The sequence below is a fragment of the Hyla sarda genome, chromosome 2, assembly GCF_029499605.1.
Source record: "Hyla sarda isolate aHylSar1 chromosome 2, aHylSar1.hap1, whole genome shotgun sequence".
NCBI lineage: Eukaryota > Metazoa > Chordata > Amphibia > Anura > Hylidae > Hyla > Hyla sarda.
In genome coordinates this window covers 325,265,844-325,293,102 of record NC_079190.1, presented here as the reverse complement: position 1 = coordinate 325,293,102, position 27,259 = coordinate 325,265,844, and the positions used below count along the sequence as shown (strand labels likewise).

Genomic DNA, 27,259 nt, shown 5'->3' with positions numbered 1-27,259 from the left:
AGTTATCCTTTAACCCCCCCTCCTCCAGAAAAATAAGATGGACAATGAATCAATGAATAGATTTGGCAATTGTAGACGGTTTGCATATATAGCTCTTCAACAACATTGAATGGACAGATTCACAGATTTATGCACAATATTAATGAATAGAATCCCTTATTAGCACCATACCCATAGGAAGACTCATTCATTAATATATTTCCTTAGCTAAGCCTGTAGAAACCTCCACCCTTGTCAAATTAATGAGGTAGCAGAGAGGGGAAGTCTGTTTAAAAGGAAGTCAGACAGTGTAGTTGCAAACGCTGTATGTGAACAGTGAGTGGAAGGTTGCAGGAGGCATAGGTTTAACTGACCAGGAAAAGCCCACCAGTGGATAGTCAGGGCATGCTGGATTGTTTAGTTAATGACTAGACGGTCTAGGTTTTTGTTTGTTCCTGTCTTATGTTTTTATTTATCCTGCAACCTGTCTAAGGGTGCATTCCCACCACGTTTTGTACATACGGGTGCCAGATCCGGCAGGGGGAGGGGCAAATCGGGTGCTCCTGTACCCCAGCCGGATCAGCCCGTGACTCCATTTACGGTCAAACGGTGACTCCGGTCAGCTCAGTTTTGACCCGTATGCGGTTTTGGACCGGACCTAAAACCGGATTCGGCACCCGTATGTACAAAACGTGGTGTGAATGTACCCTAATAAAGCTGGCGAGGGGCCGGACTTGCATAAAGTACTGTTGTTTGCCTGCTGATTGAAGTGAAAACGTGTCCTGTGGCATTGTCAAGGACGATCCCAGAGCTATCCCCAGGGAGAAATCCTTACACGCTTCACACCATAATCACGGGAGTGGGACTGGTGTGATGTTCCCTCCTCAACATTGAAATTGAAACTCTGAGCAAGGCATACGGTTATTGTGCAGAACAAGACTACAATGAAGGCTGGAATGGAGGTCTATACTCTTTAGCTATGATTCCTACTTTTGTTTCTGACCCAATGACAGCCAGAGATTGGTTTGAAGACTACATGGACAATGCCACAAGGAGGCCTTCATGAGGGAATGTCACACCGGCTCTACTCTTGGGATTATGGTGTAGGGTGGCATAATGTATCTAGTCTCCATGCCAGGTAAATTAATAGTTGGCATTATTTTGATTTAGTCATGGAACCAGAGGCACCATCATTTCTCCAAAGTGTCCAAGGAACCATTTCTCAATATGCAAGGCCGCATGCTGCTCATGTTACTGTGAGCAGTTTGCATGGCCAAAAAGGGATACTATGCTCTGCGGTGTCTATGGATTTCTCTCCAATCTGGAACCTGATTGGTCAACAACTACAAAGGCAACTGCCAGCAGCAGACCTTTATGATTTGTGTTCCCAAGTGTGTTCAGAGTTGCAGAACATTTCTGATAGGGGGTCAAGGTATGTATTTCTGCACGTGGTGCACATACTCATTACTGAATGAATTAAGATGTTTTAAATATCTTTTATATATTTTTTCAACATTTGCATATAATTTACATGTGTTTTTATCCAATAAGTTCCATAATTTCAAGACTTTTCATTATGGTGTTGCAATTTCAATGTTGAGGAGTGTATGCAGCACAGTTTTTATGTCTGCAGTTTCAGAAGACGCGTTGCACTGCTTTGGTTTTCATTGCATTTTTATTGGCTAAAGTTCTTCCCATAATTCTTATACTTGGAAACAGCAATTTGCTATGTCAAGCTAGAAACAGACCAATCTTCATCTTAGTAACAGTTGAAGAGATATATCAAAACCTGTTGACCAGTTGCCTATAGCAACCAATCAGATTGCATTGTTTTTTTTTTTTTTTGTTCAAAGGTCTTTTTTCAGATAGCATTTTTTTTAGGTCTTAAAAAAAAAAACCAACAAGTCATCTGATTGGTTGCTATGGGTAACTTGTCCACATCTTCTCTGCACAGGTTTTAATAAATCTCTCTGAATAAGTAGGTTATATAATTGACACATCCAGACATTGCACAAGGAGACTAGACAGAAGTCGGTGTCATTAGTTGACCATGATAACAAACTAAATGTGATCAGTTGCAAATTCAAATGTTTCTTCAATTTAAATATTCACATTTTTGAACCACATATGTTAGAATATTTTCAATATTTCCAAGAAAAGCAAATATTACTTTTGTCATCTCCAGCACTAAAAAACAGACACTGAGAATCTTCACATTTCATTAAATAATCAAAGATATAATGTATTATGTTTAAATGAACAATGATATACATGTTGGCAAACGTCATAAAGGTATATTAATTTTTGTAATAATGTAACCTTTATTTTTTTTAGTTCATTCTGAAGATTAGTGATACCCCATCCTTAACCCCTTAAGGACCGAGCCCTTTTTCACCTTAAGGACCGGAGCGTTTTTTGCAATTCTGACCACTGTCACTTTAAACATTAATAACTCTGGAATGCTTTTAGTCATCATTCTGATTCCAAGTTTGTTTTTTCGTGACATATTCTACTTTAACTTAGTGGTAAAATTTTATGGTAACTTGCATCCTTTCTTGGTGAAAAATCCCAAAATTTGACGAAAAAAATGAAAATTTTGCATTTTTCTAACTTTGAAGCTCTCTGCTTGTAAGGAAAATGGATATTCAAAATAATTTTTTTTTGGGTTCACATATACAATATGTCTACTTTATGTTTGCATCATAAAATTTATGAGTTTTTACTTTTGGAAGACACCAGAGGGCTTCAAAGTTCAGCAGCAATTTGGAAATTTTTCACAAAATTTTCAAACTCGCTATTTTTCATGGACCAGTTCAGGTTTGAAGTGGATTTGAAGGGTCTTCATATTAGAAATACCCCATAAAAGACCCCATTATAAAAACTACACCCCCCAAAGTATTCAAAATGACATTCAGTAAGTGTATTAACCCTTTAGGTGTTTCACAGGAATAGCAGCAAAGTGAAGGAGAAAATTCAAAATCTTCATTTTTTACACTCGCATGTTCTTGTAGACCCAATTTTTGAATTTTTGCAAGGGGTAAAAAGGAGAAATTTTTTACTTGTATTTGAAACCCAATTTCTCTCGAGTAAGCACATACCTCATATGTCTATGTTAATTGTTCGGCGGGCGCAGTAGAGGGCTCAGAAGGGAAGGAGCGTCAAATGGTTTTTGGGGGGCATGTCACCTTTAGGAAGCCCCTATGGTGCCAGAACAGCAAAAAACCCCACATGGCATACCATTTTGGAAACTAGACCCCTCGGGGAACGTAACAAGGGGTAAAGTGAACCTTAATACCCGACAGGTGTTTCACGACTTTTGCATATGTAAAAAAAATATTTTTTTTTTACCTAAAATGCTTGATTTCCCAAAAATTTTACATTTTTAAAAAGTGTAATAGCAAAAAATACCCCCCAAAATTTGAAGCCCAATTTCTCCCGATTCAGAAAACACCCCATATGGGGGTGAAAAGTGCTCTGCTGGCGCACTACAGGTCTCAGAAGAGAAGGAGTCACATTTGGCTTTTTGAAAGCAAATTTTGCTCTGGGGGCATGCCGCATTTAGGAAGCCCCTATGGTGCCAGGACAGCAAAAATACACACGTGGCATACCATTTTGGAATCTAGACCCATCAGGGACCGTAACAAGGGGTAAAGTGAACCTTAATACCCCACAGGTGTTTCACGACTTTTGCATATGTAAAAAAAATTATATATTTTTTTACCTAAAATGCTTGGTTTCTCAAAAATTTTACATTTTTAAAAAGGGTAATAGCAGAAAATACCCCCCATAATTTGAAGCCCAATTCCTCCCGATTCAGAAAACACCCCATATGGGGGTGAAAAGTGCTCTGCTGGCGCACTACAGGTCTCAGAAGAGAAGGAGTCACATTTGGCTTTTTGAAAGCAAATTTTGCTATGGGGGCATGCCGCATTTAGGAAGCCCCTATGGTGCCAGGACAGCAACAAAAAAACAACACATGGCATACCATTTTGGAAACTAGACCCCTCGGGGAACGTAACAAGGGGTTAAGTGAACCTTTATACCCCACAGGTGTTTCATGACTTTTGTATATGTAAAAAAAAAAAGTTTTTTTTTACCTAAAATGCCTGTTTTCCCAAAAATTTTACATTTTTAAAAAGGGTAATAGCAGAAAATATCCCCCAAAATTTGAAGCCCAATTTCTCCCGAGTACGGCGATACCCCATATGTGTCCCTAAACTGTTGCCTTGAAATACGACAGGGCTCCAAAGTGAGAGCGCCATGCGCATTTGAGGCCTAAATTAGGGACTTGCATAGGGGTGGACATAGGGGTATTCTACGCAAGTGATTCCCAAACAGGGTGCCTCCAGCTGTTGTAAAACTCCCAGCATGCCTGGACAGTCAGTGGCTATCTGGCAATACTGGGAGTAGTTGTTTTGCAACAGCTGGAGGCTCCATTCTGGAAACAGTGGCGTACCAGACGTTTTTCATTTTTATTGGGGAGGGGAGGGGGGCTGTGTAGGGGTATGTGTATATGTAGTGTTTTTTACTTTTTATTTTATTTTGTGTTAGTGTAGTGTAGTGTTTTTAGGGTACAGTCGCACGGGCGGGGGTTCACAGTAGTTTCTCGCTGGCAGTTTGAGCAGCGGCAGAAAATTTGCTGCAGCTCAAACTTGCAGCCGGATACTTACTGTAATCCTCCGCCCATGTGAGTGTACCCTGTACATTCACATTGGGGGGGGGGGGAACATCCAGCTGTCGCAAAACTACAACTCCCAGCATGGACGGTCTATCAGTGCATGCTGGGAGTTGTAGTTTTGCAACAGCTGGAGACACACAGGTTGTGAAACACCCAGTTTGGTAACAAACTCAGTGTTTTGCAACCAGTGTGCCTTCAGCTGTTGCAAAAGCTATAACCCCCAGCATGTACGGACAGCGGAAGGGCATGCTGGGTCTTGTAGTTATGCAACAGCCGGAGGCATACTACATTGGCTGGGGATGCTGGGGATTGTAGTTATGCAACAGCTGGAGACACACTGGTTTACTACTTAACTCAGTGTGCCTTCAGCTGTTGCAAAACTACAACTCTCAGCAGTCACCGACAGCCAACGGGCATGCTGGGAGTTGTAGTTATGCAACCACCAGATGCACCACTACAACTCCCAGCATGCACTTGAGCTGTTTGTGCAAGCTGGGAGTTGTAGTTACACAACAGCTGAAGGTACACTTTTCCATAGAAAGAAAGTGCCTCCAGCTGTTGCAAAACTACAAGTCCCAGCATGCCCATAAGGGCATGCTGGGAGTTGTGGTGGTCTGCCTCCTGCTGTTGCATAACTACAGCTCCCAGCATGCCCTTGTTGCATGCTGGGAGCTGTTGCTAAGCAACAGCAGGAGGCTGTCACTCACCTCCAACGATCCACACAGGACTGTCCCTCGCCGCCGCCGTCGCTCCTGGGGCCCCGATCCCAACAGGGATGCCGGGGATCGGGGTCCCCAGCACCCGGGGTCGTCTTCCCGCACCCGCTCACGTCCTCCGGAAGAGGGGCGGAGCGGGTTGCGGGAATGACACCCGCAGCAGGCGCCCTGATTGGTCGGCCGGTAATCACTCCTGCAGGCTCTGGCTGTTCGGGGCCGTCTCTGACGGCCCCGATCAGCCAGTAATTCCGGGTCATCGGGTCACTGGAGACCCGATTGACCCGGAATCCGCCGCAGATCGCTGGACTGAATTGTCCAGCGATCTGCGGCAATCGCCGACATGGGGGGACATAATGACCCCCCTGGGCGATATGCCGGGATGCCTGCTGAACGATTTCAGCAGGCATCCGGCTCCCCTCCGGCTAGCGGTGGGGGCCGGAAATGCTCAGGGCGTATCCATACGCCCTCGGTCCTTAAGGACTTGGAAACGGGGGTGTATGGATACGCCCTATGTCCTTAAGGGGTTAAAGAGTAACTATGATTATTAGTCCAATTTTTTAAATTTATGTATTTATGTTTTTGCTATTGTGTAGCCTTGAGCACTATCGGCATTCTTGTCTGACCCTCAGTTTCTCCCAGTTCCAGCAAATGTTAGAACTTTAAGTTCATGTCTATGGCTCTGGAGACAACCTACCTAGAAGACCACCACGAGGCCCTTCACACAGCTCATTCTAACAATTGCTGGGACCTGGGGAAACGGAGGTTCAGAAAAAATATTTACCGCCCAAATTTTTATAGTTGCACTTAGTTATGTTGAAAAAAATGTGAGCCCTATTAACCCCTTAATGACCACGGACGTAAATTTACATCCGCGGCTGGCTCCTGTAATGGGAAGCTTTGTATTTGCTGGGTCCTGGTTGCTATCAGCAACCAGGACCCGTGGCTAATAGCGGAGATCGCTGATCGGGCTGATGTCCGGCATTAACCCTTTAGATGCCGCAATCAAAGTTGATCACGGCATCTAAAACGGAAGAAATCAATACCGGTTAGCTCAACGGAGCTGCTCGGGACCGCTGCGGTGTCCCAAACAGCTGAGAGGACAGCAGGAGGTGCTTTACCTTGCTCCACGCTGTTTGATCTTTGTTTGATTGCTCCGAGCCTTAGATCCAGGCTTGAGCAATCGAGCACATATTACACTGATCAATGCTATTCTGTGGCATAGCATTGAACAGTGTATGCAATAAACATATTGCAAGTAATAGTCCCCTATGTGGGCAAAAAAAAAGTGTAAAAATAGTTAAAAAAAAAAAAAAAAGTGAATAAATGTGATTTCATCCCTTCCTAAATAAAAGTTTAAATCCCCCTCTTTTCCCATAAAAAAATGTGTAAAAAAAAAAAAAATAAACATATCTGGTATCACCGTGTGTGTAAAAAAAAAAAAAAAAAAAAAGGTGTTAATTAAACTGCACAGTCAATGGCGTATATGTAAAAAAATTCCAAAGTACAAAATTGCGTATTTTTGGTCACTTTCTATACCCTAAAAAAATGATAAAAAGTGATCAAAGAGTACGATCAAAACAATCATGGTACCGAAAAAAACTTCAGATCACAGTGCAAAAAATTAGCCCACATACCACCCCATATACAGAAAAATAAAAAAGTTATAGGGGTCAGAAGAGGCCAATTTTACATACTGTTACGTTATGCGCTCCGGCCGCACACGCTGGCTGTGAGCGTATGGTCCCGTTGCTGCTGCCGGCAAGGCCTCGATTCGCATAGCGGGACACGCCCGCATGCAAATACCAGTCCGTCACTCACCAGGTGCTTCTCCTGCCCCCGTCTTTCTGTTCCACGCGTGTGTCCCCTTCCCCTAGGGCGCGCATGTGCCGCAGCTTTAAGATTTAAGGGGAAAGTGTGCCCATTAGTGTAGTACACCTGTGGCTCATTGATAAATTCCTCCTCCTTCCACACTTCCCTGCCATATCTTTGTTGCCTTGTGCCTGAGAGAAAGCATACCTGAGAGTTGCCTTGCCGTGTATCTGATCCATTGCTCTGTGACCTTGCTCCTCTGCCGTCTGCCTACTGACCTCCTGCTTCATTCTGACTACGCTACGGTGCCGCCTGCCCTGACCTTTTGCTATCCTGACTACGAGCTTTCTTATTCCTCCTGTGCCTCGAATCTCCTCACCCGCCTGTGTGGTCGAGCAGTGCCAGGGGTAGCGACCTGGGTGCCACCTGCCGCAGCAAGTCCATCCCGCTTTGCATCGGGCTCTGGTGAAAACCAGCGGCACCTTAGACTCAGCTCCCTGGTACCGTCAGAGCCATCTGCCATACAGGTCCAGCGGATCCACATCCACCGGTGTTACTGTCTTCTGAAACGTGAGTGTTACAGTAAGATCCGGCCATGGATCCCGCGGAGTTACCCTTTCCTGAAGTCACAGATCTTCCCTCCATTGTGGTATGTCCGTCTCAGCAATTGGCGCGACAGGCGCAGCACCTTACCCAACTGTCTGCTATGAGACAACAGCTTTTGGCCTTGCAAAAGCAGCAGCACCCAGAACCTGTCCCACTCCCTCCTCCAGCTCCTGCAGTGTCTTCTGGCTCCCAGCTATGTCTACCATTACCCTCTAAATATGACAGTGATTTCAAGTTATGCAGAGGCTTCGTTACACAGTACTCCATGCATTTGGAGATCATGTCTGAACTGTTTTCAACGGAACGTGCTATGGTGGCCTTTGTTATTAGCCTACAGTCCGGAAAAGCCCTTGCCTAGGCTACACCCTTTTGGGACCGCAGAGATCCGGTAGCTTAAAAACTTAATAGCTCAAGGGAGATGAATGGTAAATGGCCTTCAATACTCATGACGGACATTTTGAGTATCTTGTAATGCCTTTTGGACTCTGCAATGCTCCAGCCGTTTGTCAATGATATCTTCCGTGATGTCCTCTACACCTGTGTTGTCGTATACCTAGATGACATCTTGATCTTCTCTTCCAACTTAGAGGAGCATCGTACTCATGTTCATCTTGTTCTTCAGCGACTACAAAAGAATCATCTCTATGCCAAACTGGAGAAATGTCTGTTCGAAAAGTATAGTCTTCCGTTTCTTCGCTACATTATCTCTCATCGGAGCCTGCAAATGGATCCAGATAAATTGTCTGCAGTGTTGGATTGGCCTCGTCCTTCGGGCCTACGTGCTATTCAACGATTTCTGGGATTCGCTAACTATTATCGTCAATTTATCCTGCATTTTTCGTCCTTGGTTGCTCCAATTGTGGCTCTCACTAAGAAGGCTTCTAATCCTAAGTCTTGGCCTCAAGAGGCTGAAAAGGCCTTCTCCCGTTTAAAGTCTGCATTTGCCTCTGCTCCCGTGCTTACAAGACCTGATCCGGAGAGGCCCTTTGCTTTGGAGGTTAATACTTCAACTATTGGAGTGGGTGCCGTTCTTACTCAGAAAAACGCCAAGGGCAAGACTGTGACTTGTGGGTTTTTCTCCAAGACATTCTCTCCTGCTAAGAGGAATTACTCCATTGGAGATCGTGAACTCCTCGCTATCAAGCTAGCTTTGGAGGAATGGCGACATTTATTGGAAGGTTCTGGTCAGCATCTACTCCGAACATAGGAATCTTCTATACCTTCAGTCTGCTCAGCGTTTGATACCCCGCCAGGCAAGGTGGTCACTGTTTTTTTCTAGGTTCATCTTCTTCATCCACTTCCGTCCAGCAGACAAGAACATCAGGGCAGACGCTCTTTCCAGGTCCTCTGACGTCATTGGTTTGGACTCCACGCCTAGGCATATTATTCCTCCTGACCGTTTGATTCCTGCTGCTCCTGCTGAAATTCAGCAAGTTCCTCCGGGAAAATTATTTGTGCCCGCCAGATTGAGACGCAAGGTACTGAAATGGGGTCATTCTTCCTTGACAGCAGGACATCCTGGAATACACAAGACTCTACTTCTAATCTCCCAGCACTACTGGTGGCCCCATCTTGAACATGATGTTTCTGATTTTGTTCGTTCTTGTGAAACTTGTGCCCATGACAAAACCCCTCGACAGAGACCTGCAGGACTCTTACAGCCTTTACCCATTTCGGAGACTCCCTGGTCCCATATTGCCATAGATATCATCCCCGATTTGCCACCTTCTCATAATAACACTGTAATTTGGGTTGTTGTAGATTGGTTTTCCAAGATGGCTCATTTCATTCCTCTACCAGGTCTTCCTTCTGCTCCACAGCTGGCAAAGTACTTCTTGCTGCATGTCTCTCATTTACATGGTCTTCCTCAGCATATCATTTCGGATTGTGGTGTGCAGTTTGTCTCTAAGTTCTGGCGAGCCCTTTGTAACCATCTGGACATCAAGCTGGACTTCTCCTCAGCCTACCACCCTTAGTCCAACGGTCAAGTGGAGAGGGTTAATCAAATCCTAGAGACTTATCTTCGGCATTTTGTTTCAGCTCGCCAAGATGATTTGGTCGACCAACCCCCCTGGGCTGAATTCTCTTATAATCATAAGGATTCCGAGTCCACGTCCACGCCTCCCTTTTTTGTTGTCTACGGACTCCATCTCCGTTCTCTTCTTCCTCTCCCAGTTTCCTCCAGTGTGCCTGCTGTTGATGAGCTGGTCTGTGACTTCTCCACCATCTTGCAACAGACCCGACAGTCGTTATCCCAGGCTTCTTGACACATGAAGGTGCTAACTTATAAAAGTAGAAGACCTCCTCCGTCCTTCCCTCATGGTGTGGCTTTCATCCAAGTACATCCACTCCAAGATTCCCTGTTACAAGCTTTCTTCCTCGCTACCTTGGTCCCTTCCAGATTCTACAAGAAATGAATCCTGTCTCCTACAAACTCTGTCTACCTGCTACATTAAGAATTCCCAATTCCTTCCACGTCTCTCTCCTCAAGCCTCTTGTCATAAACAGGTTTTCTAAAAAGAATTTTGTCCCCACACCTGTTTCCGGCTCTTATGACATCTACTACAAAGTTAAACAGATTCTTGCCACTAAAACCATGAGAGGTAAACAATATTTTCTGGTCGACTGGGAGGGTTACGGTCCTAAGGAGAGTTCTTGGCCTGAGGAGAATAAGGAGGGGGAGAGCAAAGGGGGGGGGGGGTACTGTTATGTTATGCACTGCGGCCACACACTCTGGCTGTGAGCGCATGGTCCTGTTACCTGCTGCCTGCATGCTAATCCCAGTCCGTCACTCACCAGGTGCTTCTCCTGCCCACGCCTCTGCCTCTCTGCCCCGGTGCGTGTGTCCCTGTCCCCTAGGGTGTGTGCTGGAGCTTCAAGATTTAAAGGGCCAGTGCGCCCATTAGTGTAGTACACCTGTGGCTCATTGGTAAATTCCTCCTCCTCCCACACTTCCCTGCCAGATCTTTGTTGCTTGGTGCTTGAGAGAAAGCATACCTGAGAGTTGCCTTGCCGCATATCTGATCCTTTGCTCTGTGACCTGACCTTGCTCCTCTGCCGCCTGCCTACTGACCTCCTGCTACGTCCTGACTATGCTACTGTGCCGCCTGCCCTGACCTTCTGCTATGCTGACTATGAGCTGTCTTATTCCTCCTGTGCCTCACATCTCCTCAGCCTCTTGTATGGTCGAGCCGTGCCAGGGGTAGCGACCTGGGTGCCGCCTGCCGCAGCAAGTTCATCCCGCTTTGCGGCGGGCTCTGGTGAAAACCAGTGGCACCTTAGACTACGCTCCCTGGTACAGTCTGAGTCATCTGCCACACAGGTCCAGCGGATCCACATCCACCAGTGTTCCTGTCTTCTGAAACGTGAGTGTTACACATACTAATTTTGGTGCATGTAGTTATCATTTTTTTAAAGTAGTAAAATAAAGAAAAACCTATATAAAATGGGTATCATTGTAACCGTATGGACCTACAGAATAAAAATATGGCGTCATTTTTACCAGAAAGTGCACTGTGTAAAATTGGATGCTCCCAATATTTACAAAATGGTGTTTTTTTTCCAATTTTTGCGCCACAAATATATTTTTTCTGGATTTGTTGAAAATTTTGTGGTGAAATGATTGATGTAATTACAAAGTACAATGTGTGGTGCAAAAAATAAGCTTTCACATGAGTCTGTAGGTCCAAAATTGAAAGTGTTATGATTTTTAGATGGTAACCCGTGGTTCTTAAGGGGTTACAGCTCCAGGAATGATCCTAGTCAAGCCTATCAGACTCATCATTCCATACATTTATAGTTATTTCAGAGCAGTGGCGTACCAAGGGGGGGGGGGGGGCGCGGGGGGCGGCCCGCCCCGGGTGCCACTCTCAAGGGGGGTGCCAGGGGCGGACTAACACTTTGCCGCCGCCCGCACTATTTGCCGCCGCCCATGCTCTGTGTTCGCCCGCAAACCCCCCCCCCACAGCCGTGCCCCCAACCCCCACGCCCCCCCCCCCCCCTTTCCTTACCTCCCAGGCAGCCTGCGGCCCTACAGAACCGCTGTGGCTGCCTAGGAGAAGCGTCATCACGTTAGTGATGACGCGTGAGATGTGGTGCCGGCAGAGAGGAGCACGCTGGAGATGAGCATGCACCCTCCAGCAGAATGTTGCAGCGCCAGGCCTCCCTCTACTGTGGCCGTACAGGTAACCAGCTCCCCACCTGCATGGCCTCCCTCCCATCACCATATAGGTAACCCCCCCCCACCTGCCTGCCCCCCTTCTACCTCCCCCTTTCAACCCCTTTGGCTGTCCGGGCATGCTGTGAGTTGTAGTGTTGCAACAGCTGGAGGCACCCAGATTGGCAAACACTGCCTTAGGGCCTAAGCCAGTGTTTCCCAACCAGGGTACCTCTAGCTGTTGCAAAACTACAACTGCCAGCATGCCCGGACAGCCAAAGGGGGGAGGGGAGTGAGGGGGTGTAATTAAGGGGGGTGCGTGTGTGTGGTGGGTGGGGGGGGGGGGGTGCCAAACAAAGGGTCCGTCCTGGGTGTCAAATGCTCTAGGTACGCCCCTGTTTCAGAGAACTGTAATGAATAATAATACAATATAATAATATTAAAAGTATAATTTCACTAATATAATTTAACTTAAATCATAGCACTACTTTTTGCAGTTTTCTGTCAATGTACTCATGCAAACTCCTAAAGATGGTAGTTCGGATGATATTAGTTATACACTTTTTATCTATACCCGTAAAAGAAACACTAAACTAAAAATGATAAAAGTTATCTTAAAAAATAAGTCACCACAGTGTTTGTCAGAAGGATTTTCTGATACTAACAGCCATGTCAAAATCTTACAAAGATCACTGTTGTACAGTGGTCCCTCAAGTTACAATATTTATAGGTTCCAGGACGACCATTGTATGTTGAAACCATTGTATGTTGAGACCATAACTCTATGGAAACCTGGTAATTGGTTCTGAAGCCACCAAAATGTCATCCAAAAATAGGAAGAAGTGAGGATTAAAAAAAAATAAGTAGATAAGTAATACAGATAAAGCAAGTCCTTACATATAAAAGCAAGAAAGAACTGCTGGGAGCTGTAAATCACTGTCCATATCAGTGTTTCCCAACGAAGGTGCCTCCAGCTGTTGCAAAACTACAACTCCCAGCCTTTGGCTGTCTGGGCATGCTGGGAGTTGTAGTTTTGCAACAGTTGGAGGCACCCTCGTTGGGAAACACTGGTCTATGTAGAGGACAGGAGCTTCTTCAGGGTCCTGTACAGTACACACAATGCCCTAAAAAAAGTAAAATGGAGCCACCCTTACCTGGTGTCCAAAGGAGCAGCTAACCATGGCATAGGTTAAAAGTAGTACAGAACATGTAATACTCCCTGTACCGTAGGGGGCGCTACCAGACACCAGTCCGTGCATACACTTCAGTAATACAGGTAAAGAGTACAGAACATGTAATACTCCCTGTACTGTAGGGGGCGCTTCCAGACACCAGTCAGTGCATGCACTTTAGGAATACAGAGGTTTTACCAGTGAATTCCCATTCTGATTGGTCGGTTCTTCCAGCCATTGACATGTTTTGCAGATTCCATAGCATTGTATATTGAGTCTGGTTTCAAGTTACAATGGTCCAGAAAAGACCATTGTATGTTGAAACTATTGTATGTTGAGGCCATTGTAAGTTGAGGGATCACTGTATTTCCTACTGATCTCTTTTATTCTCAGCTGGCAGGCAACTGAACAGGAGAAAGGGGCTTAGCTAAGGGCTGTCTACTGCAGACAACCTTCCAGTCTGAAGTGGGAAAATGGCTGAAACATATAGAAGAACTCTTCAGGTATTTCTCACAGTTATGATTATAATATAATGACACAAAATATTATCAGGCGAGGCAATGATATTAAGGAAGAGATTGCTATTTGGTTGTTTTTTATCTTTTATATATTTTCTATGTTTAGTCTTCCTTTACATTGTACCACACTTAATGTTTTTGTGTTTGTTTCTTAAAACATTTGTTTGAAAATAATTTCATGTTGTCTTTTGAGCCAGTTAGTTTTATAGGTAATAGTTTATAGTATTAAAACCTCACACTAAAAATGATACAGAGACTATTTGAAATCCATAACTTATTATATGAACCATGCTAGGACACATGATGGGTTTATTGAGAAACATATCTTTCGCATACAATGTCACACAATACAGTGATCACTGGTCAGACATACTATATGATCAACAACATATTACAAAACAGAATTTTCATGTGATCCGAATACTTTAGATCTATCAGATGGACATTATAGAAATGTAGACAATGACATTGTTTGTAAGACATTATGGTAGCCTGGTATTAAAGGGGTTATCCAGGAAAAAACTTTGTTTTATATATCAACTGGCTCCAGAAAGTTAAACAGATTTGTAAATTACTTCTATTAAAAAATCTTAATCATTTCAGTACTTATGAGCTGCTGAAGTTAAAGGGGTACTCTGCCCCTAGTCATCTTATCCCCTATCCAAAGGATAGGGGATAAGATGTCAGATCGCTGGGGTCCCGCTGCTGGGGACCCCGGGGATCGCTGCTGCAGCACCCCGCTATCATTACTGTGCAGAGCGAGATCGCTCTGCACGTAATGACGGGCAATACAGGGGCCGGAGCATCGTGACGTCACGGCCCGCCCCCGTCAATACAAGTCTATGGGAGGGGGCGTGGTGGTCGTCACGCCCCTGCTATAGACTTGCATTAAGGGGACGGGCCGTCATGAGGGGCGGAGCCATGACGTCACGCTGCTCTGGCCCCTGTATCGCCCGTCATTACGCACAGAGCGAACTCGCTCTGTGCAGTAATGATGGCGGGGTGCCACAGCGGCGTTTCCCGGGGTCCCCAGCAGCGGGACCGCGGCGATCTAACATCTTATCCCCTATCCTTTGGATAGGGGATAAAATGCCAGGGGCGGAGTACCCCTTTAAGGTTGTTCTTTTCTGTCTATGTGCTCTCTGATGACACGTGTCTCGGGAACCGCCCAGTTTAGAAGCAAATCCACATAGCAAACCTTTTTCTAAACTGGGCAGTTCCCGAGACACGTGTCATCAGAGAGCAGTTAGACAGAAAAGAACAACCTCAACTTCAGAAGCTAATAAGTACTGAAAGGATTAAGATTTTTTAATATAAGTAATTTACAAATCTGTTTAACTTTCTGGAGCCAGATGATATATAAAAAAAAGTTTTTTTCCTGGATAACCCCTTTAATGTTCCTGGTCTACATTGCATACATTTGAAAACTGCTTGTCTTGGAAACCATGCTGTTGTATGTGCATTCCTTGAGATTTTTATACAGTGACCTCCCGACCTACGATGGCCCCGACATATGATCAAATCGACATACGATGGCCTCTCAGAGGCCATCGCATGTCGATGTCAGCATCGACATACAATGCTTTTTTATGTCGGGGCCATCGCATTAAGTGCTATCCGGCAGCGCAAAATGCTTAAGCTGCTGCCTGATAGCAGCTTAATGTTCCCCGTGTGGTGCGGTGAGTATTACTTACCCCTCCACGATGCTCCGGGGTGCCCTCCGGGTCCAGCGCTGTTCCTCCGGTGTCTTCTCGGCCCTCTCCGGTGACGTCACTACGCTGTTGCGCACGCCGTCCCGTCATCCAATAGGAACGGTGTACGCAGCGGCGTAATGACGTCGCTACGCAGGCCCAGTAAGGCCTTGCGGAAGAAAGCGGAGGACCGGAGAAGACAGCGGAGGACCGGAGAAGACCAGGAGAGCCCAGCGGAGGTCCGGGGTCACCATCGGGAGCGGCGGGAACACCATCAGGAGAGGCGGGGACACCATCGGGAGCGGCGGGAACAGGTGAGTACAGCATCCTATACCTAACATTGCACGAATCCCTCAACATACGATAGATTCGACAAACGATGGCTTGTTTGGAACGAATTACCATCGTATGTTGAGGGACCACTGCAATTGCAATAAACATCATATACTGTACATAACTTCACATGGTCAAAAATATGGGAACACTTTGCAATAGTATATTTCTCTATTTTGCCTTGGCCGTGGAAAAGAGCAATGTGCTACCTCAAATCCACATCCTCGTAATCTCTATAGACAGACAACAACATAGCTACTTGTACTGAGTAGACAGTTCATTATTAGGCTAGGTTTCTCTCTGGAGTTCTTTGGATATCTGCCACTGTAGTTTTCGAGCCAAAGCCAGAAGTGTTTTCAAAAGGAATAGGAAACATAAAGGAAGGACTTACACTTCCCACTGGATCCACTTCTGACTATGGCTCAAAAACTGTGTGGAAACCAAATCTCACCCAATTTATCAAATATCTGCCCTCCATGGTTGCCTTAGTCAACTGAAAATGAAATAACGGTGATGTGCAAATATTTGGGAACAACAACAGAGCAGGACTGCCAAGGATTACACATACAGAATAGGACTGCTAAGGACTGCACACACTGTGTAAAAATCTTATGCCCTCAGCTGTATCTCTAGTGTTAATGGATGGGACCTCCATGGCCTAGCAACCACACAAAACACTGAGATCACCTTCACCGTGTACAGTGCCATCTATAACACACAGGTGAACTCTAGAGCAGCAAAATTATATTCTAAAAATACAGTGCTGAGTGCACAGTTTTTTTGGGGGGGGATTATGCACTAAGCTATTGTTTTGTATATTTTTAATTGTTACTCTTATTTGCTGAGAAGGGAAAATCTAAAAAAGGCTGGGCCTGGATGCTCCAGTTATAATTCAAATTGTATGTTCTGTTGTATTAACACAGTGCTATAATGCTATACAACATTCTTTTTATATATTTAGACCAGTGTTTCCCAACCAAGGTGCCTCCAGGTGTTGCAAAACTACAACTCCCAGAATGCCTGGGCAGCGAAAGGCTGCCAAATACAATAAAAGAGAAATACAGTGATCCATGGTGTCATATAGTTAAATACCAAGGAGGATATTTTTAATACGGTAACTGCTCACCTACGTGGGTTGTACCAACCAAGTACAACATTGGAAATAGCGTGTAAGCCGTAGCCGGGACCCTGCAGCCACTCCAAGTCTCGTGTGCAGCATACAAACAAAGAACCTCTGGAGAAAAGGGCTGGATTACAAATGGCACTAAGAGCCAGGTAAGAGTATTGCACATTCATTACCCACAATGCAACGTATTTCGCGGTAATACCGCTTCATCAGGCATCCTGATGAAGCGGTATTACCGCGAAACACGTTGCATTGTGGGTAATAAATGTGCAATACTCTTACCTGGCTCCCAGCATCATTTTTAATCCAGCCCTTTTCTCCAAAGGCTGTCCAGGCATGCTGGGAGTTGTAGTTTTACAAAATCTGGAGGCACCCTGGTTGGGAAACACTGATTTAGACCATATCAATTGGTTTATTAAGCATAATGCACACACAAGAACCTGACTGGACGCCATACTGGGCAGACGGATCAGATCTCAACCCTATACCTTAGTAATCAATAGGAAAGTGACTGTGAACCATGTCTTACTCTTGTGAATAAATACAAATTTACTAAGTCTAATAAAAAGAATTAAGGGAAAGCCTTCTGAGAGTTGATTCTTTTTTTCACCTACAACATATCATTTGCCTATGATTTGGACTGAGATATTTTAGACACATATGAATATGACATGTCCACATGCTTTTAGTGAAAGGTAATAATAATAATGATTTTTTACCAACAATCAATCACTTTCAAGGATCAGATGAAAAGTAATTCTTAAAATATACTCTTAAACGAGGTTAAAGGTTTTTGTACAATTTGTACAGTTCCTACTTGTTAAAAGCCTCTTTGGATAATAAACTGATCACACTGTCTCCACCTACTGGACCTCCAGTGATCAGCTGTATTGTGTAAGCCAGGCAGTAGGTGTTCTACCTCCCCAGAGCGCCACCACAGGGGCAATATTATATGGCATTACACAGTGCCCACTTAAATTAGTGAGTTGTCTGCATAAGGGTCCATTCACACTGCAGAATATCCAAACTGAGTAATTCCGCTCTGAATTTTCAGTGCAGCAGAATCCCATTGATATCATAGGGATTCCGCTGCACGGTGGATATTACGGAATGTAAGCAGCAAAACTTTCTGCTGCTGAAATTCACCTGCCAAAAAAATTTTCATTCTTTTAGCGGAATACTGGCGATGGGGACCTGCAATGTACATGCGGTCCTAGCGCCGACTAATTCAGTCAGTGTCGCCCGCCCTTGGGATCTCCACCAGTGATCAGCTTTAATCTGTGTGCCGTGCATTAGGTGTTCTACCTCCACAGAGCGCCACCACAGGGGCAATACTATATGCATTATACAGTGCCCACTTAAATTAGTGAGTTGTCTGCATAAGGGTCCATGCACACTGCAGAATTTCTGAACAGAGTTATTCCACCCGGAAATTTCAGTGCAACAAAGTCACATTGCTATCACAGTGATTTTGCTGCACAGTGGACATTATGGAATGTAAACATCAAAACTTTCTGCTGCTGAAATTCACCTTTTTGCTGAATACTGGCTATGGGGACCTGCAATGTCCACGGTATCGCCCGCCCTTGGGATCTCCACCTGGTGTTTATCAGCATGGTGATTTGGAAGTGTACATGGACCTATTTGCAGGAAAGGACAGAAGTCCTCTAGAGAACCTTGCTCCACTCAGAATTCCCTGAGAGTAAATTTACAAACCCCGGGTGCACTGCAAATTTTCAGCTTGGTCTGCAGGCGGAAATTCTGAAACATTACAGTAGCAGCAAAGTGGCTGATTTCAATAAATCTCATCCACTAACAGTTAAAAAAAATCTGAGCAGAAATCAGCCTCAGGTTTGGATTCTTCTGTATAATTTATAGATGCTCTTCTATGGTCCCCTGCACTGCCGTATATATTTACACCTATTCATATTTCCCGCAGAGACCTGTGATTGGCCAGATAGTTCCAGCCAATCACAACTCTCTGTGGGATGGGAGTAGTAGTACCTGCAGTTAAGGAAAGATCACAGCGGGTGTCACTCCTGACATCCGCTGTGATCGTCCTTTCTATTGCAGAGATGTGGAGCGGCTCTATACAGCACTCGCATCTCTGCACTATACTCCGGCCAGTGATATGAATAGAACGTCACTCATTCATGTTTCCCGCTGAGAGCTGTGATTTGCTGCAACCATCCGGCCAATCCCCATTCTGGGCAGAAAATATGAATGAGTGATGTTCTATTCACATGACTGGCTGGAGTACAGTGCAGAGATGTGAGCGCTGTATTGAGCCGCTCCTCATCTCTGCTATATTATGGATGATCGCATCGGGCAATATGTCTATTGGTTCAGGTACTACTACTCCCATCATGGAAAAGTCTGTTCCATGCTGGGAGTAGTAGTACTACCTAAAAAGTCAAAAAAGAGAGAAAAGAAAAAAGTGGAACACACACACACACTTTATAAAAAATTAATTAAAATTTTGTTATAAAAAATATAAATTTCATTAAATACATTTTTTTCCATCACTACTGCATCCTTTTTTTTTTGGTACCCAACAAATTTTGGGTACCAAAAAAAGACGCCAAAGGGGCCAAAAATGCAATTTCCACACAAGTGAAAAAACGCCAGAAAAAAACGCCAGACACAGGAAATTGCACTGGCATTTTTTCAGGCGTTTTTTCTTGCGTTTTTTTTCGAACCAAAGAACGCAGGACAAAAAAAACAAGAAGAAACTTAGCCTTAGGATATATTCACACTGCAGAATTTCTAAGCGGAATCCAGGCGGAAAATTCCGCCCGCAGATTACATTGCAGCAGAATCTTGTTATTTTCAATGGGATTCTGATGCACCATGCACGTAGCAGAAACTTCTGCCGTGGAAATTCTGATTCAGCTTCTGCAGAAAGAATTGATATGTCAATATTTTTTGTGGAATCTGCTCAGGAATGCATTGACTTCGATGGAGACAGAACATTTTCAAGCGATCCAAGCTGTCTGTGGAATGAAAAATTTTCCAGGCTGTCATTCTGCCACGGGAACACAGTCTAAGCCTGGTTTCACACTGCGCAATCTCCAGCCGGATGAAATCCGGCCAGTGTGGGCAGCGAAAAAGCATTGCTGCCCCCATAGATGGCAATGTCTGGGGAGCAGGGATATGCCAGAACATTAAATGAGTTCAATCCCGCTCCTGGTGGGATTTCTCGAGGGGATTTTCTGGGCGGAAAGTCCGTCTCAAAACTCTACAGTGTCTACTGTGCAGCGAAATTCCATTGCCAGCAATAGGACTCTGCTGCACCGAAATTTACAAGTGGAATTTTAAAAGGAAATTTCTCTAGGAAAGTCCATACTGTGAAACCAGCCTTAGGGCTCATTCTCATGGTAGAATTTTCTTTACAAATTTCCTCTACTCTTCCATGAGGAAATCCATGCTTATTAGGTAATTTGAGGAAGATTCCTGGCTAAATTTCCATATGGATTCAACCTCAGTTTCTGCTTGGAATCCTCATGGAATTAAAGCTCTATTGATGTCAATGGAAGGTCCTGATGAGGAATATTTTCTGCTTTAATAATTGACATGTCCATTCTTGAAGAAAAATATAATCCTCATCAGGATCTTCCATTTACAATCAATTAGGTAGAATCCTTTTGGAAATTTTGCAGGAATCTGTATAAAATTAGCTAGTGTGCATGGGTTTCCTCGTGGAGAAGTAGAGAGGAAATTTAGCAAGAAAGTAAATTCACATGTGCATAAACCATTGCCAAAATTCCACAATGGAAATTCCGCAACCGAATTTCCACAGGGGATCATGTATGTGTGAACCCATAGGGTACATTTTCACATTTTGATGCAAATTTTCTGCTGCAGATTTTATACTGCAGATTTGCCATTTACTTACCATTAAAAAACTGCTGTGGAAAATCAGCAGTTTAAATACGCACACGTGAACGTACCCTAATAAGGTATATAAAATGGAGTTTCAACACTAAACAATTCCTTTAAAGGGGTACTCCGTCACTAGACATGTTATCCCCTATCCAAAGAATAGGGGTGATCACAGGGGTCTGGCCGTTGGTGACCACCGCGATCTCCACTGTGGCACCACAGTCATGCGGTGCACGGAGCGAACTCCGCTCCATGCCGGAGGACTAGCAATCACAGCCGCTACGTCCCCTCCATTCATGTCGATGGGAGGAGGCATGAAGGCTGTGCACTCGTGCCTGCACTGCAGCATTATAGTCACAGAAGCCTTGGGCTTCCGTGATGTCACGCAACGCCCCCTTCATTCATGTCTATGGAAGGGGCGTGGCGTGATATCACGATCACGGAAGCCCAGGCACGAGATAGTACACAGTCTTCATGCCTCCTCCCATAGACATGAATGGAGGGGACGTAGCGGCTGTGATTGCCAGTGCAGGCACGGAGATCGTGGGGGGTTGCAGTAGCCGGGCCCTCAGTGATCAGACATGTTATCCCCTATCCTTTAACATGTCTAGGGGTGGAGTACCCCTTAAATTACCAAGTCTCCTTTACCAATTCTGTCAAACAGAAAAAAATGCCTCCTTACCCATAGCAATCAATTGCAATACAGCTTTTATTTTTGTTCCTGCCAGGTAAATACTAAAGCTTTACTCTGATTGGTCGCTATTTGTAACCAGGCCAGTTTTTTTATTAGAAAGTTTTGATAAATTATATTTTCTAGAAATACATGGACAAAACTCCACCTTTGCTTTCTAAGGACCCATGTACTAAATAACAAGTAAAATAGCAAAACTATGCACTCTAGCGTTGGCGGTGACTCAAAGGTGGACACAAGCTTCATTGTAGTTCCAGAACTACAATAATGATGGTCTAGCCTTCAGATAAGCCATCAATATCAGATCAGTGAAGGTTGACTCCCAGATTCCTGCCAATTTGCCACTTCTTTTTTTTTTAACCATGCATTGGTATGTACTTTTAGTTGTGTCTCTGCCTGGTATTTCGGCTCAATCCTATTCACTATGACCGAGCTGCAATACCAGGCACTGCCACAAAGTGCGGAGCTGTGCCAGGTTAAACACAAAGAACTCAACAGCTGATTCAGCTGTTTGTCCAGGACCTATAAGTCACATCACCAACTGATTTTAATGGCCTATCCTAAAGATTAGCCATCAATATTGTAGTCTTGGAATCCCCTCTTTAATATTAAGGTAAATATCTCAACAACCCTCTTGTAACACTACATCTTTTGTTTAAAGTAATACCATAAACATTGTAACATTTTATACTTTAGACTGGGTATCCAACACAGTAAAAAAGCATTGTGCTATAATTATCAAAAACGAAACCTACAGAAATCACTGTAGAAAAAACAATGAGTTCCCCGATATCATTGCACATGTCTGTTCATCTTACCTGTCTTCTTTTCTGTGGCATCTTCTCCAGCCAATGGGCAGGATTCACTTTGAGTGCTGTTGCGATGTGACGTGTCCTCAGATTTAGCAGTAGTTGGAGAGTCCAGCTGAATAGGCTTTGGGATATGTTTCTTTTTCTTCTTTGGAAGCTTTTGTTTGGCCATAGCAAGAGAGTAATACATTCCAAAATTATTCACAATGACTGGAACGGGCATTGCAATAGTGAGCACACCAGCTAGGGCACACAAAGCCCCCACCAGCATGCCAGACCAGGTCTGTGGATACATGTCCCCATACCCAAGTGTGGTCATTGTTACCACTGCCCACCAGAATCCTATAGGAATGTTCTTGAAGTGGGTGTGGTTGCTTCCAGTTGGGTCTGATGACTTTGCCCCTATTCGTTCTGCATAATAGATCATGGTGGCAAAAATTAAAACACCTAAAGCTAAAAAGATGATTAGAAGCAGGAACTCATTTGTACTGGCACGTAGAGTGTGCCCTAGAACTCGCAACCCAACAAAATGTCTTGTCAGTTTGAATATACGTAGAATCCGGACAAAGCGAACTACGCGTAGGAAGCCCAGAACATCCCTTGCAGCTTTGGATGACAAGCCACTGAGACCCAGCTCTAGGTAAAATGGCAAAATAGCCACAAAGTCTATAATGTTTAGTAGATTCTTCACAAAGAACAACTTATCTGGGCAGCAGATAATTCGGACAATGAATTCCAGTGTAAACCAAAAAACACAAACCCCTTCTATGTATGTCAAAACTGGTTCTGTTTCCACCTCCTTTACCACTGAGATCTCTGTCACATTTCCCTTAATGACCAGTTCTGTTACATTTATGTCTACAATAAAAGCCTCATGAGTCTCCAAGCAGAAAGTGGTAATAGATAGCAGGATGAAGAAAAGGGAAATAAATGCCACTACCTGCAAGAGAAATGAAAAGACAAGCATGGATTTTCCATTTGTACACATTAAAATTATAGAAAATGTGTCTATGGAACATAAACCTGTCTGCACGAGGTATCAGCGAGTAACACATATCCTATTTACTTGACCTAAAATGAACCATTTTTCATTTGCAGCTTTAGTCGGACTATTTTCTCAGCTCTTAGGCCATTCAGATTGCTGGGCACTGGGCCAGTAGTAAAGTGAGATAACTCGAGTCTGTTTCACTGATTTTGTCTATGTAAAAAGAACTTCAGCTCAGCCCATCCACACTATGTTCTTTATGTGAACAAGTGGAAATCTAAGAAGTATTTTGGGGAGAATATTTTTTTTATTTGTTAAAGAGAATTTGTTACCACTAAAATCTCTAGACCAGATCATGTAATAACAATAAGTTTGTTGAGGCTTTTGCATACCTTAACAATTCCCTAAACCTTTGGTTGTATGTTAAACAATATGTCCCTCCAAGCTGATGTCACATGTCTGGCTCCACAGACTCATTTACTCCTCTCTAGCAACAGGGACAGAAATCAGAATCTCAGGTCCTTACTGAATACTTTTAGTATTAAAATTCTACTACACTTTTGAAGGCAATGAAGACATCAGGTCTGAAGGAGTTATGTGAGTACAAGGGACAAGTTTAGAAATGTAACAAAGCACAAAACTCACCCTGGCAGCTCTAGATGAATAGGGATCTTCTAAAAGTGCCCACATCCTGGACTGCCATCTCTTCCATCGACCTCTGGACCTATCTGGCCTCTCCTCTATGCAGAGTAACTCTGGGGTAGAGTCCTTCTCCTCCTCACCATCTTCTGTTTCTACATTTTCAAATATATCCAGCGCCTCCTCCGCTTCCCGGTGCTGCCTATATGTCATCCAGCAACAAGGCTCCACATCTGTCTCATCAATGCCCCAGAATGCCAACTCCTCCTCGAAGAGAGGTCCACAGATATCTGCCGGGCAGTGCAGCTTCCCTGTGCGGTAGTAGTTGAGGACATAGGAGAAGATACCTGGGTGCCGATCAAAGAAAAGCTCATTCTTTTGTGAGTCGTCATCAAGCTGGCTGGAGGTGTCAGGGTCCACCAACCATGCCAGGCGAGTGCCAGGAAGCGTCCTCAAGGTGCTCCTATAGGTCTCATGTCGGGTGCCCCCCACATTGATGGTAATCTTGCCAGAGTCTTCCCCCGTTGCCATCTCCTCCTTCAGACATGTTTTGGAGGGGGGTTTGTTCCCAGACTTTCGTCCACGGTAAGATGAGACACACACCGAACTAATCATAGATTTCTCCGGGTGAAGACCCCTTTAGACAGTCTCAGGGGGCTCCAGAGAGACTGTCTGGGGGTATGAGACAGCACAGATCTTCCAACAGGTGATGGAGAGAGGAGGAGAGAGCCGCAGAGAGCAAGCTGCTGGGGATGGGAGTGACTGTGCTGATGATGAGGACGAATTGTCTATAGCAATTGGAGAATTGGCTTAGCAATCATGGATACGACGAAAACAAACACGATCGCTGGAGGACACAGGTCTCTGAGCTGAAGGATAGGTCACCTTGCGGATGCTGGGGATTGTAGTGCACTGACCGAGGAGCTCTGCTTCTGATGCAGCAATAGCAGGCAGCTACACTTGTGCCTGCACTACTGCTACTTAGTGTCACTGCTGATGATACAGGGAGTGCAGGCTTAGCCACCTGTAAAAGGACTTATTCACACTGCTGCAGGCTGCTTCATCTAATACCAATAATATTTAGTGATGCTGATGCATGGAAAGCAGCCTCCTCCACCTGTGCTGCAAGAAAGCTGCCTCCTCCACCTATGCTACAAGAAAGCTGCCTCCTCCACCTATTCTGCAAGAAAGCTGCCTCCTCCAACTGTGCTGCAAGAAAGCTGCCTCTTCCAACTGTGCTGCAAGAAAGCTGCCTCCTCCACCTGTGCTGCAAGTAAGCTGCCTCCTCCACCTGTGCTGCAAGAAAGCTGCCTCCTCAACCTGTGCTGCAAGAAAGCTGCCTCCTCCACCTGTGCAGCAAGAAAGTTGCCTCCTCCACATGAGCTGCAAGAAAGCTGGCTCCTCCACCTGTGCTGCAAGAAAGCTGCCTCCTCCACCTGTGCTGCAAGAAAGCTGCCTCCTCCACCTGTGCTGCAAGAAAGCAGCCTCCTCCACCTGTGCTGCAAGAAAGCTGCCTCCTCCACCTGTGCTGCAAGAAAGCTGCCTCCTCCACCTGTGCTGCAAGAAAGCTGCCTCCTTTACCTGAGCTTCAAGAAAGCTGCCTCCTCCTACTTTGCTGCAAGAAAGCTGCCTCCTCCACCTGTGCTGCAAGAAAGCTGCCTCCTCCACCTGTGCTGCAAGAAAGCTGCCTCCTCCACCTGTGCAGCAAGAAAGCTGCCTCCTCCACCTGTGCTGCAAGAAAGCTGCCTCCACCTGTGCTGCAAGAAAGCTGCCTCCTCCACCTTTGCTGCAAGAAAGCTGCCTCCTCCACCTGTGCTACACAAAAGCTGCCTCCTCCACCTAAACTGCATGAATGAAGGCAAGCGGTGCCTAATCTAGCTTGCCCTCTGACCGGTGAACACTTTCCCTTTAAAACAGGCTCCTGTAAGTTTGCTCTCCCCCTCCCCTTGCTACTGTCCAGAGGGGCTGTTTGAGCTGAGCCAATCCTGTCTTGTAGTTTTCCCGGGTCTTGTTGTGCACTTCCCCCCCCCCCTTTGGGACCCAGAGGTTTTGTTCCTTTGTTCCCTGCTGCTTTCCGGAATGTGATGGATGTTGCTGATCTTATCCATGCCTGAGTGGCTCAGGAGGGTGAGAGTTGGCTTTTTGCTGAGCTTGGCTCCTCTCCTGTGGCTGTGCCGGATGCTCAGTGTGCTGTGGGAGGCAGGTGGTCTGCTCCACAATCCCTCTCGTCTCAGCCCCAGCTCCTTTACTGTTCCTGCTTCTGTCCATCTTCTCACAGCCTGCTTCGTCCAGTGCAGCCATGGGAGCCCAGGCAAGTGCAGCCTCCTCTAATGAGTTTGGGATTCCCTCCACCAAGCTGCCTGCTCAGGAGCTTGTTTCATCTGTTCCAGCTCTTGACTCCTCTTTTTCTCCCCTGTTGCCTCCCTCTTCACCTGCTGTGCAGAGCTCCACTCTGGACCCTGCTGCTGCCTCGCAGGCTGTGTTCCTACCTCCTTTCCCTCCTCCCCCTCCCTCTCAGCACTCTGCCTCCAGCTCTGCTGCTTCTATATACTTGGTACCTCCTGTTTCCCTGGTGCAGCCCAGGTTGAGCAGGGAGCCTCTTCCTCTAGGGCCTGGCCTAACTCCCCCTCTACGTCCACAGGGGTGTGCAGACGTAGTCATCGCCACTCTCCCAGCATGCATATGAGGTGTACCAGGCACTCTTCAAGATCTTCCAGGTCTTCCAAGAGAAGTCATTGCTCGAGCTCATCGCAGTGGAGGTCTCCATCATCTTCTTCTGGATCCTCAGATGCCTCCGGCTATTCCAGCATAGTTCCAGGTGGCGCACCTGCTCCAATGCGCGGCCGGCTGCTAGCTCTGTTGCAGCTTTAGCCCCTGGAGGCAGTGTAATGCGCCTGCTGCTGTTTCTTCCATGTCATCAGGAGTTGGTGAGTGCAACTATTCTGGGGATGGAGGGCAGGTTTGGGTCCTAGCCTGGTTCTGGCCCTTTGGGCTCTAGCAGATCAGTTGTCCTCCCCTGGGTCTGCCTAAACCCCCCCGCCCCTCTCAAGCTAGTGTGCATAAGGATGTGTTCTTTTGCTGGGTTAGTCCACTGGGCTCTCATTTCGATGAGATAAGAGTGACAATTTGGGGTAATGGTTACATGGTAATTTGGTCCTTGATCTCTGTGAATCAGCACATGGTGGACAAGGATATATCAGGATTTTATATACTCCTCGTACAAGTCACACTGAGGTTTTGCCTGGTGGCGGTACAATGAGGAGTTCAGGAGGTGTCTGGCCTTTCAGGAGGAGATGGGGTGGGGAGTCAAGGTGTGCAGCTACGTCACATGCTGATACCTTAGTCTGCCCCCTTTCAGTCAGCTGCTGAACAACAACTTGGGCAAGGGACAGCGGCCGTGCGGCGCACGGGGGCCTGCTGGCTCTTCAATGAGGGCACTGTCATTTTTCCATGCTTTGTCCATGCTGCC

The 27,259-nt window shown here is 45.4% G+C and overlaps 1 protein-coding gene across 2 annotated transcripts in view; it reads right to left on the bottom strand.

The window, feature by feature from the left end:
* Window positions 1-25,159, bottom strand: part of LOC130356404 (potassium voltage-gated channel subfamily C member 4-like) — a 125,776-nt gene extending 100,617 nt beyond the window's left edge. The window contains exons 1-2 of one of the 2 annotated variants that reach the window (XM_056557928.1): window positions 23,797-25,159; window positions 22,176-23,106 (exon numbers count right to left, since the gene is read on the bottom strand). In XM_056557928.1, coding sequence (XP_056413903.1) covers window positions 22,176-23,106; window positions 23,797-24,405 — 1,540 coding nt within the window. In that variant the 5' untranslated portion in view covers window positions 24,406-25,159. The remainder of the gene's footprint in view (window positions 1-22,175; window positions 23,107-23,796) is intronic. The other variant, XM_056557927.1, reaches the window with a different exon arrangement.
* Window positions 25,160-27,259: the final 2,100 nt, after the last annotated feature.